The sequence below is a fragment of the Pipra filicauda genome, unplaced genomic scaffold, assembly GCF_003945595.2.
Source record: "Pipra filicauda isolate LSUMZ 115617 unplaced genomic scaffold, ASM394559v2 scaffold121_size3267253_pilon, whole genome shotgun sequence".
Lineage (NCBI taxonomy): Eukaryota > Metazoa > Chordata > Aves > Passeriformes > Pipridae > Pipra > Pipra filicauda.
The window spans coordinates 2,607,868-2,628,230 of record NW_024103674.1 but is presented as its reverse complement, the minus strand read 5'-3'; the positions used below and the strand labels follow the sequence as shown (position 1 = coordinate 2,628,230).

The 20,363-nt window shown below is 43.7% G+C and overlaps 1 protein-coding gene across 8 annotated transcripts in view; it reads left to right on the top strand.

Moving 5' to 3' along the window:
- The window catches only part of RAPGEF1 (Rap guanine nucleotide exchange factor 1), an 85,136-nt gene that overhangs the window by 21,735 nt on the left and 43,038 nt on the right, over positions 1 to 20,363 (top strand). For all 8 annotated transcript variants that reach the window (XM_027739314.2, XM_027739313.2, XM_027739311.2 and 5 more), the window contains exons 2-4: positions 10,262 to 10,401; positions 14,643 to 14,821; positions 17,972 to 18,128. In XM_027739314.2, coding sequence (XP_027595115.1) covers positions 10,262 to 10,401; positions 14,643 to 14,821; positions 17,972 to 18,128 — 476 coding nt within the window. The remainder of the gene's footprint in view (positions 1 to 10,261; positions 10,402 to 14,642; positions 14,822 to 17,971; positions 18,129 to 20,363) is intronic.

The window sequence follows — 20,363 nt, the reverse complement described above, 5'->3', positions numbered from 1 at the left end:
TCTGCATGGGATGGGATATGATCAGGGAATGGGCTGTTGGTGAAATCATCACTGTTAATTCACCAAGATTTATTCTGTGAGAAAAGAATAGTTTCAGCAGGATTATAGAGGTGCTGGCCTGAGGTTCGGCTTTGGTTTTGGTAAAATCCAACCTCAGCTTAGTTCCCTTTAGCTGTCAGGTTGTTGTATATTAGCACTGAAGGTGTTTCTTCTTGACCCTCAGGCCAGCTTCCTGTATGAGCAAAGTGGAAGCTCATTGAAAAATTGAAACTATTCTTAGTAGGGCCCACTTTTGGTCATTTCCATTAAAGATAACAGTAACTGTTAAATGTAGAAAGCCAGGGTGATACATGAAAAATGTTGCATGCCAGCAAAGAATGAAACACCAGAGAAATCAGGCTCAGGTATCCCCTTGTTAAGTGGGTTTTCAAACTTGTTGCTGCATTAGGCTATGTAATATTCTGAAGTAGCTGAGGAATAGCTGCTTTTTCTTCAGCATTAAGTTAACAAGTAAAATTCTGGTGGCTGTTTCCATATTACTGAAACTTTAAATCTTCAGTGGGCTCAGTTGAGTTAGACATGGGATGGATTCCTTCAGACTCCCTTCCTGTTGCTGCTGACGCCTGTACAGCTCTGCTAGGGTTTGCTTCAGTCTTCTTGTTTGTTTTAAAGTCAGGATTTGCCAAAAAGACTGAAGAGGACTGCAGGTGTTTGTGGCAGTTTGCCTTTAAACCTGTTTTCCATAGGAGCAGTATAACCAGGAGGTTTTAGTTCAGGCATGAGGAGACAGGATAAAACAGAAAGTTGTCACAAATAATTGTTTACCGCTAAAGTAACTTTTAATGTTTGTGTGCAGTAAAGGTAGATGTCCCACTTAGACTCCCTAAGCTACCTCCTGTTTCCTGCCATGATGGTCTAGGGATGTGCTAATCCTACAGCTGAGGAAGGGGGAGCTCCCTCCTGGGCTGTTCAGTTCAATTAACATCTCGGTTTCCCCTTGCTGGAGGCACTGATGTTTCAAATTGTGCTTATAGAAGACTAAAATTTCCTACTGCCCGTGGGCAGGCAGTAAAACTGGTGGTTTCGTTGCAGATCCTATCAGGTATAGAACAGGGCAGGGAGTCGAGGATATGGCCTGCAGCTCCTTAACCCTTCACACGAGCAGCACAACAATAGTGTAAAAGCAGCTTCTGGCCTGATTACATCAGAAATTTCACACCTGCAGTGCTGCTGTATCACCTTGCACACACACTTGTCTGTGTGCGTGGAGACAGAGAGCTGGTCCTCTGGGGCAACAGGAGAGCAGTACTTCAAAGCTGAGGGATTTGCATAGCCCTCCTGTGATGCCTTGTTTTATTGAGTAAGCAATATTAGGGAAGTTTACACTGGTATTGCAGTGCCTCTAGGAGATAGTGCTGGCCTGGTTCCTGAAATTCATTGTTCTCTCTCTTGCAGAGAGATGTGAGCCCCCAGCATGGTGCACTGGAGTTGTGCAGACATGTTTAATCTTACTGAACTGAATATCTGCTTTTCAGCATCTGGGCCCCGAGGATACAGTGCTAGTCAGAACAGGGAGCAACGAGGCTCCCGCGCCGAGCAGTTGCTCATCTCGGAACGTGCATGGAAAAGAGCTTACATCACACTCTCACCTGGACTGTTGCCCTTCATCTGTGGCACTTGCTAAAGAAGAAAATAAAATTGAGCATGTTTAAGCAAATGCTTTCCATGTTTTGATCTCATTTCTTGTGCTCAGATGAGTGTGGGCGGTGGCTCTTGGGCAGGGTATAAGGTTCCTCCCAAGCCTACTAGAAAAGAGGGGTTAGCTTTGCCATTCAGACTGAACGTGCAAAGAGTCTGTAATCAGAGGTCAAAAATAAAGATGGCTATAATTAGTAATGTCCAAAGCAACTGGAAATTGTGTCAGGCAGATCTGAGCCAGCTTCTCTTTTTTTTCCATCGCCTAATGAATGAGAGCTGAGGTTACTCTCCAAGGATGAAAGAGGGTTGGGTTTGTCGTTTTTCCCATTCAGAGCTAGTGCTGTGGGGCAGACAAAAAGTCAAGGCTCCATTTGCAACCTTGTTTCTCAGCTGGTGAACCTGTAGGCAGGTTGTGAGCAATTAGGGTTTTCCCTAAAGCCTCTGAAATAATGCGTTTCTGCTTGGTGTCCTGCCGAGTGGCAGTGACGACATCCTGTCACCTTGGAGATGGATAAACAGCTTCAGCAACATTGGGTTATAATCTTTCAGGTCTGAGTTTCAAAGCTGGCAGCCATAGGACTGAAACCCGGGCCTAGCAGAGGTTTTTCAGTGTGGAAAGAGTCCAAATGTGCTTGAGAAAATGAGAGGATGGGAGAAAGAGTTTTAAGCGGAGCTCAGTGATGAGGGCTTTTGCTTGGCCATGGCAGGACTGTCAGTGAAACAGATGAGCCTTGGCTCACATGCTCCTCACAGCCTGGGGTGACTCAGGTAGAGCACACACATACTTGTGCCTGCAGGGCTTTATTTTTAGGTGTCTGAATCACTGTCATGCCCATCTCCTCCAAGAGCCGCCAGACGAGTGGGGATGCCCACGGACCCCATATTAAGTCATGTTTGGTGAACAGAGAAATTCAACAGATTCCCTCACCACCATTGCATTTCTCTGTTCGGGGCTGTTTGCTGAAGTAATGCAGATGTTGTGCCTCGTAGCTGGATTTTTTTTTCCCCCATTTAAAATTCAATGTTTATTAACTTTGTTGGTGGCTTCCATGTGCAGAGCAGGCGAGAATGGACCACGGTGTTCATGTCGGTGCTGGAGGCTACTTGAGTCTCTTTTTGTTCTAGTGCTGCTGGCACAGGAGGTGGGAGTTACAAGTCATGTTACCAGTTTTGTAATCCCATTAGTTCTCTGGGGCTTGCAGGGCTGTGCAAAATCAGTACTTAAATGGGAAATTACCGGAGACTCACCAGATGCTGCACGAAGGTTTGTGGGTGATTTGGTGAACGTTTCTGCTTGCAAGTTGGTATGGCCCCAGTCTGCTGGGGTGCCTTTCCTTCTGATAAAACAGAGCAAAAGTCCTGTCTGCTGCTGCTGCTTATCAATAAATTACAGTATCTTTTTCAAACAGAAATCTGAAAGCCAGCTTTGGTATGCTGGAGGAAACTGAACTTGGCTAGCAGAGTTTTACTCCCTTAAATCCCTCCTTGTTTGAATAATTGTACCTTTTTGCCTTTTTTTGTTTCTTTTTCCCTATAAATCAGTTATAGGGATTATAGTTTAGCTGCGATATCCAGCAGCTAAAGGATTCCTGGTTTATGTGTCTGCATGCAAAGGAGATGCTTCTGAAATACTTCAGGTGAAAAGAACTAGGAGGGAACCTGGTCAGCTGCTCTGAACTTGCTACTTGATCTTGTGCATCTTCTCTTCCTTGCAATCTGAAGATTTGCTTCCAAATATGACACTGGAAGGAAGAAGAGCTGTAGTACTAATGCACCATAAAATTAAAGTTGTTGACTGACCCAATCCTTTTCACTGCAGTCAGGAGACGTGGCTGAATTGATAAGTTGCCCTCTGTGCTTTCCAATTCCCTTGCAAACACTGTGAGCTCTTTCCACATGAGGTTGCTGCAGCTGGAGATGGTTCATTCATGGTTGCTTAGAAAGAAAAAAAAAAATCAAAATAAAAATGTGCTCTCTGACAAATAAAAATGTTTTGCTTCCTCTGGAGGCCCCAGAGGGCGGCATAAAAATAATGAAGCCTGTGAGTCAGTGAGCATTGCCTGGCCAGCTGAGAGGGAACTGAGCCTCCCTTTTCCAGAGAAGTTTGTGTGCTGTCACTGCACATCATTAATGCTCACTGGTTTATGCTCATTCACTGTAATGTTGCCAAAAAAGAAAAAGGGCAGTCGGTCTTTCCGCTCCCAAAAGTTGGCTGCTTCCAAGGTGACGTGATGGTGGAGGAAAAGTTTCTTTAGCACTCAAGAACGATTGTTTGATTCTCGAGCTGCCCTTCCTCCATCGTTTTCCTCTCAAACCTGGCGGCTCTCCTAGCAATTGGATTCCCTGGAGTGGGACTTGGAGCAGCTTACAAACAACTCCACCTAAGGTACAAAGGTTAGGGTGGGCAAACTTCCTGATTGACACTGGACACTCCCTTTTTTTTTTTCCCTTTCCGGGTACCACACCACGTCTTTTTTTTGTTTCTGAATGATTTCTCTTTGCTTCAGTCTCTGGGGGTAATGGCAAAGTTGAGAAAAGTAAACTCAAGGAGCTGGAAGTGGTGGGTCTAAGGCTTTTGTAGCACCCGTGATGCAGCAGCTGATGTGTTTAAAAGGGATATTTTAGTTCTGTTCTGTCACATTCTGTCTCTTCTGTACTCGGGATCCCAGTTCATCCTTTTGGGAACATGCAGCATTGCACAAATGCTGCCTATCAGCATTTTTAGGCTTCTAAACATCCTCAGGACTTCTGGAGAAAGAGGGCGTGAAATGTAGCTGAAGGCTGTTTGCTGTGTACTGTGAGAGCTGAGTGACAGTGCAGGTGTGAAAGGGTGGAGAAGTGTCTGGGGTTCTCCTCATCTGTTTCCTTCAACTCTCCTTAAAACCTGGTGCTTTCTCTCGGTCCTCATAGCTCCACACTTGAACATTTTGTTGCAAGACAGACAGAGCTGCCCTCCAGCACAAAATTATTAAAAATTAGTTTTGCAAGTACCCTTGCAGTAGGTTTCTGTTGCCCACAACCCAGTTAGGAGCGTCACATCGTGCCTCCTGTGCCAGCTCTACCACCTCTTCTGTGGAGAAACTTGGCTGTTGGAAGAGGCTGTTTGAGTTTCCTGAAAGCTCAAAGGCTTGGATTTCTGTCAGTCACTATGATTTAAATGTTTACTTTACAGGAGAGCCCAAAAGCTTCAGCCAGGGCACAGACCCCCAGATCTGTGTACTTGTAGGTATGGAGTAGATAGAGGTGGAAAGAAGATGTTGGGAATTGTAGCAATGTTCATATAAAATCTTGAAAGACCTGGGCTTCGTCAGTCTCATGGTAAGCTCTCACGTGCTCGTCTGTCTGTCCTGAATCACCTGTTCTGCTGTGTTTCTGAGGGCAGAATTGGGTCTGGAGGAGCCAGAGGCCCAGCCCTGGAGGCTCTCACTGGGTGCTGCACCACAGCGCAGACAGTCCTCAGCAGAAAGGTCGTTTTGAACTCTAGCTCGTTATTTTTGCCTTTTGCTTCTGAACTCTTAAAGTCCCTGTCAGCTAGGGTTTAGCTGAAGCCTTGCAACTTGCCTTTTGTCTTCCCCAAATGATGGAGCTGAGCCCAAGGGAACAAATGCCATTTTAATGGGCATCGTTGTGTAACTCATTACATAAGTCACCGCTGCCTTCAAAGGACTCGTGGCAAAAGTGGCAGGAGCGGTTGATTAAAAATGTGCACAATAGCTTCATTATGGCATGGGGAGAGATGTCTGCTGTTATTTTTAATCTGATAGCTTTTAAATATGTGCATCCAGCAGAGACCCAAATGGCCTTTGAAAAAGGAACCGTTCGTGGAGTAAGATTTTTAGACTCCACTTCGTTCTTTCCAACGAGCCGCAAGAGTCAGGATAAGCTGGAAAATGAACCTTTTTTAAGGTTCTGTCTCCTCTAAAGCTGCAGGTTTTGGTGTGGGAACACAGAGAGAGTGAGAGGAGCTCGAGGGTTAGTTTTTCAGGTGAAGGAAAGGAAAGGTACTGTATTCTAAGTTGGTGGTTTTTTTAATTAAAAGTAAGTCTCTTTTCAATTAGTTATATATGATCCAAGCACTGGACAAGTTGAACAGTTAACTTGCCCATCCCAGCTGCTGGAGCCTTCCACTGAGCTGTGTCGTAGTGACAAAAACATGACCAGGAGGTCCAGAGGCAGGCAGGGGGTTATTTCCCATCTCTGAGGCCTCCCATGTGCTGGTTACATGTGGCTGGTGAGCGGGACCCAGCAGCTGGAAATTCTGCTGTGACTGAGCTCAGTAAAAGGCTTGAACTTTCAGTTTGACTTTAAATAATTTGCTGCTGGGTTAGGTTGATGGAATCCACCAGCTTGCACATGTTTCGACTCATTTCCTGGCGTTCATTTGAACCCGAGTGGAAAGTGACCATTTGACCATGGCGGGCATGGATGGTGTTGGGCTTTGACTTGCCATCTTTCTCCTAAGCAGCCTAGTTTCTTCATCCACAAACACATAAGATGATTTATCTGCCTTCCCTTGTGCCTCTTTATCTGCTGTTGTTTAAAGTCTGCGGTTCTTCCCTCCCCAGATTTAGCTTTCTGTTGGCAAACTGGCAGGCAGCACCCAGTGCTGAGCTGGGGGACGAGGCAGCTCCTGTCTGACCATGATTTCCCAGGCCCGGTGGGGCTTGAGGGGTGCTGAAAAAACCCCTCTGGCCACACCTGAGAGCAGGGCTGGTTGGAGCAGGCGTGTAACGTGAGCTCTGTGGTGGTGTGTGTGTGGTCAGACCCCAGACACGTGCTGGCCAGGGGGGGATGAGCCTGAGAGCCGAGCAGGGCCGTGACTCAACAGCTGGAGCGTGTTCAAGCACGGCGGAGCGGGAGCCTCACTAATAGGGGATGGAATTAGCCGTGAAACGGGTGACGTAGCAAAGCTCCCGGTCAGAAATCGAGAAACCCAAATCCGTAATAAAGTAATTTGGAAGGGATTTTTTTTTTTTCCAGTTGTGTGCTGCAGCCCCGGAGCATCCAGGCAGATGAAATACGGAGAGATGGAAAGTCAGTGGTTCCTTTGAGACAGAAACGCTTTGATACAACGCTTTATTTTTTTTTCCCCCTTCCAGTTGAAATCATTCCATCAAGTTTATTACCCTGACTTTTGCCATTTATCTGAAAAATATTTGGGCACTACATAGAAGGAAGTACAGAGTACCTTCCTCCTGTGCATCAGAGAGGAGTAAGAGCAGCTGAGAAAGCTGGTGCTGAGACTCCAGCTAAACACTGCTGGCTATTCATCAATAAGAGGCGAGGGTAACACGATAGAATAATTTCCAGCGGGCAGACTCCCAAGCTCAGAACAACCTCAATGCTGCATTAAGGGGTTTGGTTACTGCAGATAGGCAGGAAGGAGCAGAGGGACAGGAGAAGTGGTTTGAGCACTGCCATGGCTCTGTTTTCTGCCTCTTTCTGTATGTTATCAAATTATTTGATCTGTAAAGGCATGCTGGGCTGTTTGAGCTTTTTAACTGGATAGACACAGGACATTAGATTTGTAAATTTGTAAAGAAAATTACTTTTTCAAAGCAGACCAGTGCTATGGTAACCAGTCTGGGAAGTCTCACTCAGCTGTGCTGTTTGCAGGAGGCTTTCAGGCTTCCCATATGAAAACTGAGGTACCTTAGACCATTGAGCTAGAATACTTTCCTACTTCGGTGTCACTTCTCTTTTATACCACTTCAGATTCATTACAGAGCAGATTCTGTTTATAATGCTCGAATGATGTATCAGCTTGCAAACTGCAAAGCCCATTGTGCTGGATAATGTCTGTTGGCATTCACTGAGTGCAGCCACGGGAGCTCCACAGCTTGATCCGTGCACAGGGGGAGAGGGGCTGCAGTGTGATGGAGATGCTCTGTTGGAGTCACTGACTCACCCTCTGCTCTGTTTAGACAAGTTGCTTCACCTCTGTGTCTGCTTCCCCTCTGCAGGGTAAGGTTAAGACCTGACTGTTTAAGGATGAGAACGATATGTTTGTAATGTGCTTGGAACAAGAAAAGCGCTATTTTAAGTGCTAAGTGTAATTGAGTGTGAGAGAATATTGTTTTGTGACTCATTTGTTTAACTGCAAATGCATCAGAAACTTGTGAGCAGATGAGAGCTGGAAAGTGCTTGGTGTAGATGGAAACCCATGGCAGTAAAAAGCTGCATTAATTTGTGATCTTCAAAGCAGGACTTAGCAGGGTTGTTCAAACAGTAATGTTTATTATTTTTGCAAATGTCAGCTGGTTTAGTTCATTAGTACTATTTTAAGAAGTTCCTATTCTGCTTCTGTCCTTGCTCTGTGGGTCTGTCTTCCATCAGAGTGTGGTGCACAAATGATTTGGTGTTTGGTGTGACCAAAGGGCAAAGAAAGTAAAGGGCAGTGGTTGAGCTGGTGGTGGTGAAGGGGATCTGCTGTCAGCAGAAAAGAAACTTTCTCTGCTGACAAGACATCTTTTGGAAGTTCCTGACCATGCACACACATTGGTTCAGCCATTTGAGTGCTTGCCCCATAGAGATGGGTAGAGATGTCTGGTGGCAAGGAAAAAAGGAAATGGTAGTCCTCTGAAATCTTTCTCCCTTTCAAATATTGTCCCTACAAGACAAAGTTATTGCTATGGGCAACCAAGGGTTTTGTAGGCATTGAATGTTTTCTTAATGAGACCAGCAGTTTGGATCTCACTGCAGCCCATGAAGGAGCCAGACACAATTTGTTGCTGCTACCATTATTTCCCCGTAGATTAATTATTGTAATTGTTTGCCAGTTCTCAAAAAATTAATTCAGAGCCATGACTCCTCTTGGCAAGCGTGTGTATGCGTGCATGTGTGGAAATTTTCATATGGTGTATGCAAAAAATACAATTGATTTTTTGGGGAGGAGTGCAAGAGCGTTATCACAGCAGCCAGGAACTGTTTTCAGTGGTGACCTTCAGCACCCTGTGGAGCCAGAGAGGTTTTAAAGGTTTGGAGATCCCCTCGTGGATGTAAAGCACTGACGTAAATTGTTGCTAAGTTGGGGTGCCAGCTGCTGTAAGTGATTCTTCAGAGGCCAACTGATATGCCTGGATTTATCTGCAGTGACCAAGGTTTTTAGTGCCTCCCTCCTCAGTGAACTAAAAAGGACTTGATGATACGAAGAAAACTTTGAAAAACATTTAGTTCTGTAAGCAGAGAACAGGTCTGCAGCCAGGCTAGATTAGGATCAGTGCTCACGCAGCTTCTACTCATAGGATCCTGCAGAATTTTGGTCTAGAGGACATACCTAACCAGAGTGTTGGCCCTGGTGAACATGCTCATAGCAGGGTCTTAATACACTACCAGGAAACCAAGTTTAAAGGGAGACAACCCTTACGGGGAGGGAGGCAAGCGCAGGTTCCTTCCCTTGGCTGTGGTTAGGTGCTTTCTGAGTACAGGAGCAGTGTTTGCACTGCTGTGTGGTATTGGGCTCCTGGGTGCTAGATTTGACTCAGCAGCCCTTGCTGTTTGCAGTCTGCATGCTAACGAGGTGGTGCAGTGCTGCATGCACGGGGCTGTCCTTTTAACTCGCTGCAGCCAGTGCAGTGAATTCCCAGATAATCTAAGAGGAAAATGAAACATGCAGCAAAACTGCTTACTTTTCTTGATAATGTAGTTAAAGACAAGTTGGGTAACTTCTGTTGAATTATCTGGGTCACTAGAGAGCAATTCAGACCTTCATTTATTAAAGTGCTCTTTGCACAAAATACATTCTAAATTGCTCTCTACAAGGCAGCTTGGTTTTATTTTAGCTTCGTGGCTACAGATAAAAATATATTTCAACGGTAAGTCTGCATATGGCATGATTGCAAACCTTTGAGACTTCTGCTTTGAAATATCCAAAAACCCATGAAAATACAATTTTTAAAAGGGCTGAGCAGTTCTGCAGTTAAGCTCCTTGAAGGATGCCCTGATATCAAAGCAGTTCCTCTGTTCCCCAGTTTGGGATATTGGAAGTGAAATCCATTGCAAATGACATTTTTGTTTAGATTACTCATGGAGCCACGTTCAAAATTGATGCTACCAAGTGGGTAGAGATCAGCATCCTGGGAAGGGCATTATCTTGGATTGTGTTCTCCCTTCCAGCCACGAGTCCTGGGTACCAGGCAGAGCCCTGCCTGCACACCCATGTGCCAGAGGTCTGTGAACAAGTCACTTCATCCCCTTGACTCAGTTGCTCATCTGCAAAAGAGGGATGATGATTACCTCCTTTGTAAAGTGCTTTGGAATCTGCTGGAGATAAGTGCTTTGAAGAGAGGTGTTTTTCCTCTTCTCTCCAAGGCACAGGGCAGCAGCAATCCCACTGTTCCTGCCTCTGCTCTGCAGCATTGCTTCCTCCAAGATGAATCAGGAAATGGTGGGGATACTGTGGTTGGAAACGTAATAGAGAGCCACAATTTATTATTATTTTTTTATCCTGTTCCACTCAATAAATTTACATGGTGCAAGTATCTTCCAGATAATGCTGTAACACAGCGCCTCTGTTTTCAAGAAATTTATCCTAATCCTGTAACATATTTCTGTGTCTTTCTAGATTCTGAGCGTTCTCATCTCTCCTCGTTCACCATGAAGTTGAAGGGCAAGTTTCATTCACCAAAAATTAAGAGAACACCTTCAAAGAAGGGAAAACAAGCTGACCTGACGGTGAAAACACCAGAGAAGTCAGTGAACAAAGTAAGTCAGGGCTGTGTTCTGTCAGTCCTGATGGTTTCTTGCTTCCTGGTACTCGTTTTATGATATTCCTGGGCATGACTTTGTCCTCTGCAGAATTCTACAGCTCGGGGATCCTCAGGGTTACTTTATGGTTATTTATAAACTGCACTGTGTAGTATTAAATCAAGGCATGTACTTCCCTTTGGAGGGTATGATGAGACCTCCTTCCATAAGTGTTTAACTGTCTCATTATGGAACGTGGTGTATGGCTTGACACATCCTCCCCACGAGCACACCCTGTGGGTTAAGCTTACAGCTTCCAAACAACTGCCTGATTTTGGGGTGTGATCCGTTTGAAAACCCCAAACCCAGGCAAGCAAGTCCTTGAAGATGATCCAAAGCTGTGCTCAATCTCTGGTGACATCAGCAGGGAGAGTCGAGCAGATGTGTTCCAGCAGCTGCTGATCCCAGCACGATGTTCCTTCAGGTCCTCCAAGAGCTGAGGTCACAAACCTGTCAGTGTTATCTCCTCTCCTGTTGTGACCTGATTATGGAGGCTGGAGACTCTCTCTGTAGCAATGCTGTTGCAGTCAGTTTTCAAGTATAAGTCGAAGCCAAAAGTTAAGAACAATCGAGGTTATTTATGATAATTCATAACATTTCCCAGTTGTTAAAGGTCTCATCCAGTGTGCGGTGCCAGACATGCAAACTTTTTTAGATTATCTCTGCTGAAGGTTGTTGTAGTGTTATTGAGAGCAACCAGCAAGATACAGTTATCTTATGCTGTATGATTTGCTTAACACCCAGAGAAGTTGCTGCAGGGTTTCCTCACCCTGTTCTGCACCATCAAGTGGAAGATGATGAGGGTTTTTTTTTTCCCCAGGCTGTATTTTTTTTTCCCCAGGAGGCTGTGAATATGCTTCCTAAAGAGCTGAGCACCTTGCATTGCTCACTGCTATTTAAAAAATAAAATAAAAATTAAATCTGAGAGTACTCCTTGAAGGCTTTTAATTCCAACGATGTTTCAGGATGGTATCTTGAGATAATTTAGAGGCCTTCCTTTAAACTGATATGTGACCACATTAAATGCATTAGAAAATGAAGAGCCCTTTTCAAAATGCTGTTCTATAGCAAATACATAGTATGTTAATAATGGATGAAGTTTTTGCTTTTCTTTCCTTCCCCTAAAAATGATGCAAGAGGATTTACTAATAAGCCATGCTGGTCATCAAACCCTTTTTTTATGTACAGATTGGGATTTTTTTATTGGAAAACAAAACACTTGCAATAATTTTTATTTCTGTACATGATTATTTAAGCTGTATTCATTTTTATACTGCGATATTTAGTTGGTTTCTGGCTCATTCCTTATCTGTTTTAATAGCTACTGGCCAACTAATCAATTAGTTGGATGCAGGCAGCTCATTAGCTTTGTGTGGAGGGAGTGGGGAAGAGGATATGCCTGGATAGCTGCCAGGTTTTCTCACTGGAATATAGACATCAGTTGACAAACAGGAGATTTTCTGTCAGAAGGCACACTTGATAAACCAAATATCATCCTTTTCTCCCTCTTAAGTATTTAAGATGCTATTTTCGTGCTCTTGAAGTAGATAATCACTGTAGAGCAGAAATAGCAATACTAAAAATTAATGTAAAATCACTGTGTGTATGCTGAAGGTTATGCTCAGCCCATGCAAACATCTTCTCCTCTTCCCCTTTATACCTTGATGGGGGCAACACTGGAGGAGTTTTTTTCAGAGCCTCCTTTTGTCCCTTGGACCCTGTCTTTGATTCTTATCATAGGGCATAGTGTAGGTACCACGGTGTCCTTTAACACTATATGCAGATTTATGACATGTTTTGCACTGCCAAAATCTAGGGGAAAAAGGGATGGTTCCAGCTTTTGTGGTTGGGTGTGACCCTTGCTGGTCATCTGTGTCTCATACATGATGCATTTGCAATGATCATTTAAGGGAAAACTTCAAAAATCATCCAAAAATATCTACATGTGCCAGGCAGGGGAATGGAGATGCTGTTTTGCCTGAATGTTAAGTTTTTCTCATTTAATGCCCCAAAGGGAAATGGCTGGATGCCCCATCCCAGGAAATGGTCAAAGCCAGGTTGGATGGGGCTTGGAGCAACCTGATCTAGTGGAAGGTGTCCCTGCCCATGGCAGGGGGTGGAATGAGATGGGCTTTAAGGTCCCTCCAACCCAAACCATCCTGGGATTTTATGCTTCTATGCACACACATGCACACCTACGTATGAAATCTCTGGACCTTGGAAGAGGATTCATTAAAAAGTGTTCTTGGGGAATATCACCCAAAGAGCTAGTAGGGAAGTTGGAAAAAAAGGAAAAAGGGCTGTGTCCCAGATAGTGGCTGGACTCACATGCCTTGGTGCCCTCGACGGAAGGATTTGTGTCTCCACTTGTCATTCTGAACTCTCAGTCAGGCCCATCCCTCCCATGCACCAGCAGAGTGTTTAAGCTATTAAGTCTCAAACCTTTCCACAGGAAGTAGTTGTTGAATGAAATCCATAAACAGCCACTGGAGCAGGAACTGCAGCCCACATTTTTTCACTTCTGTTTGAGAGCTCTGAGTGCTGGGCCATGGTCATACTCGCTCGGGGAATACACGGACTCTCTGATCCCTGAAATGTGTGATCATTCCATACGAAATGCAAAACCTTCAGGGAGAGACTGAACCTCTCCATAGATGGACTCAATGATCTTAGAGGTTTGTTTCCAACCTAAATGTTTTTATGATTCTGTATCCCGGATTAAGCTGTGCGGTGGTGAGGGCACATGCCTGCAAAATGGAAAATGTCCTTTTTCATATCAGTGAGTTGCCAGGATGCTTCTAAGCAAGAGAGTTCAGGGCACTGTGGGTTGAAGATCAGAACTTGAGGTGCCTGGCAAGCAGTATTGTCAAAAAAGTGGAAGCAGCAGCGGATTTTGGGCCCTTCCCAGATGAGATAGAAAATGACAGAGTGGTTTGCAGATCTTGGATTGGAACTTAGACTTCTAAAGTTGGAGCTAGATGGAACTTGGGATTCTAATTCTTTTATGCAACTGGCCCCAAATTACTAACCAGTGCTGCCTATAAATTGTTCCTCCTAAAACCTTTTGGGCTGCTGGCCTGATTTTGCAGAAAAGCAGCAGTTTAACAGCTGACGAGAGTATGGGGAGCACACAATGCCCATAGGTCATTAATTCTTGAAGGAGAATTTACTGAGGAGATAATGGATGAAATCTGACTCTGTTAAGCTCTCTGCTCCTTTTCTAGCAGTGTGCAGGAGTTAATTTAAATCTCACTTAGGAATTACTTGTGGCATTAAAAGTCCTCCAGGCATACTCTGGTAAACTTTCCCTGTCCAGAGTGCCATTAAGGTATCATGTATCACTTCTGAATTTCCTCTTCTAGTGTTGGTGGTAGCATGAAAGTTGGTGACCACAACTCAGCCTCATTTCAATGAATTGTTCCCTTTTGTAACATTCATTCCCCAGTGCCAAAATTTAGCTTTCACACCTTGTCACAGTGGAAAGTGTGCGAGTTCCCTCGTTCCAGCAGCATCACAAAATTACTTAGCTTGGAGGTTCATCAGAGTGGGGTTTTTTGTTTGCAGGTTTTCTTGTATTTTACAAGGGCATGTAGTGATAGGATAAGGGTGATGTCTTTACACTGACAGAGGGCAGGTTTAGATTAGATATCAGGAAGAAATCCTTCCCTGTGAGGGTGGTGAGGCCCTGTCACAGGTTGCCCAGAGAAGCTGTGGCTGCCCCATCCCTGGAAGTGCCCAAGGCCAGGTTGGACGGGGCTTGGAGCAGCCTGGGATAGTGGAAGGTGTCCCTGCCATGGCAGGGAGTGGAACTAGCTGGTCTTTAAGGTCCCTCCAACCCAAACCATTCTGTGATTCTGTGATATGTTTTTTTCTTTCACCCTCCCCAGTTTGGCATGGGAGTTTCAAAGCAGTGCCCTTGATGTCATCAGCAGTGTTAATCTTGGCCTAAAACTGATCAAGATTAGCCTTCAATTTGGAATGCAGGTAATGCAGAAAGTTAAAGCATGGGTGTAATTTTGCACTGACTGTTCTTTCGAAAGAGCAGTAACTCAGTTTAAAAGTGTTTGTGGTAGAAGGGGTTTTCTCCACTTCTCATGGAATATACCTCAGTGTCACCATGGTCCAGGTGTGTTCAAGGAACCTTGCCCTTAAAAACCCTGAAGTTTTAACATATCTGTCCTTTTTTCCCTCCTCTCTAGAATGTCTCGTGGCTGGAGGAGAAGGAGAAGGAGGTCGTCAGTGCATTGCGCTACTTTAAGACTATTGTGGATAAAATGGCAATTGATAACAAAGTATTAGAGATGCTGCCAGGCTCAGCCAGTAAAGTGCTGGAAGCCATCCTGCCCCTGGTGCAAACTGATCCTCGCATCCAGCAAAGGTGAGTTTGGATTTTGGGACCATGACAGACCAGCGGGCTCCCAGCTTCTATCCCTGTGTCTGAAGACCCACATCGTGCAGGGGACAGGGAGTGCTGTGGTGGCTGATGAAGCGACTGCTATTTTTGCTAATTATGTGGTGGTTTTCAAACGTAATTTAAAAGCAGATTCCCTGCTGCGAAGAAGCTCATGCTGTGGAAAGATAAAGCAAATCAGACCGGTTTCAGAGAGGAGGAAGGGATGATTCTTAGCATCAACTTGGAAATTCATCATTTGCTAGTGGGAGGTTCTCCTCAGATGGTATTACTGTTTCTGCAGTCCATGATGGTACCCTGAAAGCTAACAAATCCAATAGCTTTACCTGAAAAAGGAGTTTATCTTCAGAGTAATCCTTTTTTGTGTTCAGTTTATCCACCCTGATATTACAGAAGTCTGAGCCTTCACTCTTTACAGCTTTTTTGGATTTTACTGGATCAGATGTAGAAGTAAATAGATGTACTTCAGCAGATTAACCAAGTTCATTCCCGTGCTCACTCAACAGATTATTGTTTTATGTTTTAACAGATTATGTGTATTATGTTTTTAGCAGTTGGGCAGTGGGTTTGAAACCATGAAAGAAGTAGAAATTTGCCAAAGCCAAGCTCATCATGGATTATAAGAATTTGTAGACTTGCCAAACCATAGAGATACAGCTGCTGTTCATCCCATGGATGCTGGAGCTGTTGATTTACAGAAAACATTGTTGAATAGTATGGAAAGAGCAAAGTTAGCACAGACAGAGAAAAGCAGATAAAACTAAGCAGAGAAATGCAGGTGTTTGGTTCCTGAAATCCTGCCAGGTTTTGCACTGTTCCTATTTGTTTTCCCATTAAATATCTCCAAATCTTTTTCTTTCAAGATCCTTATTTCAACTCTGGTGCAGGAAGGGTTTATAGTGTGGTTGAGACAGCACTGGGGTGCCAAAGACTCTGCAAACAGAATGCTCAGCTGTGTTTGGCCCCAATGCACAGGCCAAATAGGTAAAAATGAAGGAGCCAATGGGATTGTATCAGTTCTGTGGCTGAGACAGGTAAGATCCAGTTTAGGTTGGATCTGTTGAACCACAAAGTCCAATAGCTCTTGGAATGGGAATGCTCATCAGGCTTCTGGATACAGACACAGAAGTTTCTTCAGTTGTTACCAGGTTTCCCCTTGCCATTAAATTCCTGACAAGCACCTGCTTTCACTTAATAAAAGAGAGAACAAACTTTCCTCTTACACCAAGAGAACATGTGAAATGTCAGCAAGTATGTTTAGGATAGAACATGCCATTTTTATAATCACTTGATTTGATTTATGTATCCAGGGGGTGTTTGCTGGGTGATTTTTCCTTCCAAGAATATATTTGGAAATAAATATCAAATAAGTGGTCTTCAACAGATGAAGTATTTCAGACTTTTCTATTCTTCACAATTTTTATCTGTTCTCTCTTAGTGGTGAACTCATGCAAACTTGACTGTTGGATACCCATATTTGTCCATATAAGCAGAATTTTCAGTCAGTACTCAGTGGAGTCTTCTACACAGTGATAAGTCTCTCTTTCTGGAAACAGTGTGGATTAAGGCACAGATCCCAAGTGTATGCTCTGCCTGTTTTAGCCTCCCAAAAAACCCAAAAGGAAATCTGGCTTTCTAAAAAAACCATGTCCTTTCCTGCCTACCTATTGTACTTTAGTGGCAGGACACAAAGGGGTGATTTTGATGGCAAATCCCCCTCAAGAAAAGTAAGCAAGACTTGTGTCAGTGTAGAAGAAAACCCTACAATTACTGTTGGACTTTTTTTTTGCTTTAGGGGAAGCATTTGCATCAAGGAAAAAAGTAATTAAATCTAGCACAAAATGGGCTTTCAATTACTGCCTCCTTAGAAGGAAGCAGGCTGAAGATTAATGGCAAAGAAATCAAAGGCACAGAAAGAGATGGGGGAGGGCCCTGTTTAGGAAAAATCTCGTACCAAGCTAATTTCATTTGAAATGAGAACAAATGGCAAGCAGCATCCTTTAAAAAAAAAAAAAAAAACCAAAACAAACAACAGCCAGACTCAAGTCCTTGCCATTGTTTGTATCCCCTGGTCGTAAGGCGACAACAGTTCTTTCCCCAGTCCTGCAAACCTCATTCACCTAAATAAACTCATTGAAGCTCGTGGGCTTGGTTCTTTTCTGGCAGATAATGAAATTACTGGAGTTGAGCCAATGTAAAATGGAGAGCAAAGAGAAACGGGAAGAGCTGGAACACTTGTACCAGTAATGATTGCAAGATTACACCTTCTCTTATCTGTTTATGGTTTTGATGCAGCTTGCAATTGATTTAACTTGACAAAGAATTGCTGAGGCGCTGCCATCAGCAGTACTGTTAACACACCTTGTTTAGTAATGAAGTCAGTGTTTTCAGAATGGCCAGGAAAATGCCTGGGAGCACTGTTGTTACAGTTAACTTTTATTTAGAGTTGTCATCCTTCCAAAATTCCTTCCCCCCCCCCCTTCAGAACAATAGCTTCCATTCTGTTTCTCATTAAAATCAAAACAAAGCAACACCCTTCCTTTTTCAGACCTGAAATTCATTCAGTTCAATTTCTCTAAAGAAGTAATTTTAATTACATGTTTTCAGGCATTATAAACAGTGAGGCAATGATTTGTAAAGGAATGAATAGAGTCAGCTCTCAATGATCCAAGGCATTTTTGGGGAGAGTTAATAAGGAAGAAGGAAACCATAGATAATACTAAAATAATATAGTTTAAACTTAAATGTAGCACTTAAGTACTTACGTTTAAAGTTAAGGCATAGGATGGAACTGTAAATTAAAATGGAAGGAATGTTATTTTTAGCATTGCTGTGTTAACCTGCAGCCCGGATAATTCCTCCTGATAACTGGGAATGAACTGCTGATGGTTTGTATTTCCATATTGTCATCCCTGTTGGGTGCTAGAGAATGGGAGAGCAACTGCAAGTGAGCAACTGAAGAGAAGCCTGAGCTTTGTCACCTGCTGCACACAAATTCTGAATGTCAGAGAGAGAAAAGGAGAACACACTTTTAACAGTGTGAAATGCACTCTCATAACGTTTGATAATGTCTCCATAATTTCATTTTGTTCTTTTTTTTCCTCCTCTGCTGCCCAGTTCTGCCATCTCGTCCTGCTACAGCCGAGTGTACCAGAGCCTGGCCAACCTCATCCGCTGGTCTGACCAGGTGATGCTGGAGGGGGTGAACTCAGAGGACAAGGAGATGGTGACAACAGTGAAGGATGTCATAAAAGCTGTTCTGGATGGAGTCAAGGTACACCAGAGAGATATTGTAAATCACATTATATAAAGTACGTGATAACGTGTTTTAGAAAAGATCTGTGTAAAAGAGGTTTTTAGGTGTGGGTTAAATATGAAGGTCCTATTCTTGCCTTCAGTTAACTATCCCTTAAATCAAGTGCTCCATAAGTGAAATGATCCTGCTTGGAGTGCTGGTTAAAGATTAGCACAAACAGTTTGGCTCTTAGTGTGAACTTTTGAAATGCTTACCCTGGCATTTGGGTGAATTGGAAGAAGCAATAAATCTTTATTTGGCATTGTATTAATATTTTGGCAAGTCATTCCCAGTCTCCTATGCAGAGTTTGCATATTTTCTGTCTAGGCAGAATAAAATGAAAATGCTCCCTGTCAATGCCCACAGAGAATCAAAGGCTCCAGCTCCATCTTCTGATATAAAATTCAAGGGATTTGTCAGTGATACATCACCACTCTCAGTGGCTGGATTAGGGTGTGGAACAGGTGATGAGCTAAACTCAGTTTTCTGGAGATTAATTTTGCATAACTAATGGAAATGTTTAACAGAAATCTTTGTATCCATTGTGAGACTTGCTTGTGGCATTCCCTCACTGTTCCACCCTGTGAAAGCTGTTGGATTTCCTTCTACCTCCCTGGGAGCTTTTGGTACCCATTATTTCTGTGTCCCAGGCTTGTCATTCACCTGTCTTAACACTGCAGGTAAAAGTTTGCTTGACCTGGGTTTAGGACAGACTGTCATCTCCTGCTGAATGCAAAAACAAAGTGGATCTCCCTGGCTTTGACTGTCACATTTTCAGGCCTCTTGGTTTGCATCCTCTGGATATCTCTTTAGTGTTACTCAAACACAGATACTAAAGTCTGCTATTACTTTATGAGCCTTTTAAATAAATATCTTTGAAACCAAACATTTCCATCACCTAAAGAAGACGGATTTTCCAGGATTATTTTGCACAATATGCTCTTTAAGCTCCACGTTTTAAAAGTAAAGCTGGTCTTAAATTTCCACAGCAGGAGAGAGAAAAAGAGTTTAGCCCAGAGCCTCAGCTGCTCTTAGTGTGGGAATTCAGCAGCAATTTGCAGTATGTGAAAATCTGTAATATCTGAACTGTAATACCCCAGCAAATGGTGAGTTATCACTGACTGAATCTGCACAGTCCTGTGGAGAGAGGTGTTATCCCCAGACCCAGGGCAGAATTGTGTGGTCTCATTGCAGGAGACTTGGACACACGTTGTCCACTTCAAGCAGTATTTAAACCCTTGGTACCTGTTGCTTCCAGCCAGAGCAGCATCCTCTCTGGATGGGGGAGAAGGTCTGGGTTGGGGGGAAAGCCTTGGATGGGAGAAGATCTCAGTCTTGGACATCTGCTCTGTGACCCAGCCCAGGCTGGGAGCAGCAAGGGCATGTCCATGCAGTGCTAAGCCTGAACTCTGGAGCCCTGCTGAGCACCGTGGTTATATCAGTCTCTACTTTGTTGTTAGACTAAAGCTTATTTTGGCCTTCCAGTTGGAGCTGACTTGTGTCTGGTCAGCCTGGAACATGGTTGGAGCAGATGTGTGGCTGTCTGGGTAGATGTGAATGTCTCTGCCCATCAACAGGGCAGCATTTGGAAGTGGTGTGCTCTCATCTACTTCATGGTAAAGCACAAGGTTTATTTTAGTAGAGCCAAGCCAATTTTCAGATCTGGAAGCAGAACTGAGAAGTTGGACACTTCTCTCCACAGCAGAACCTACTTTGTTTTTCTGGCAGATCACACAAGATCCACTTCCACATTTCAGTGCTTATTTCCCCCTTTATTTTCAGAACTGAGCATAAAGGAGTCGCTTGTTCACCTCTGTAACTTGATGTTTTGATCTCAGGTTTTAGAGCCTTGCTAGGCATATATAAAGGGGGAAAAAATTCCTTGTTTTCATTATATAACTTCTTAAAAATCCCTCTCCTTTTGGAATTTCCAGCTTGCTGAAGTAGCATAAGTTTGCAGAGAGGCTTTAATTATCTCTAATCACTGCTGCAGGAATCTCTTTCCTTGCTGATAAGGAATAGCATAATGTGCATCTGGCTCAGTTGTGTGCTGATTACCTCTGTGTGTATGCTGAAGATCTTGGCTTGATTTTCAAATGCTAGTTCTCACTTGGGAATAGTAGAGAGGAGAAACAGTCAGGGTCTGGTGATACTTGTCAAAGTTTGAAGGGAAAGTGGTCCTCCCAAGTATTAACAATCTTTCGTTGTCTTGGT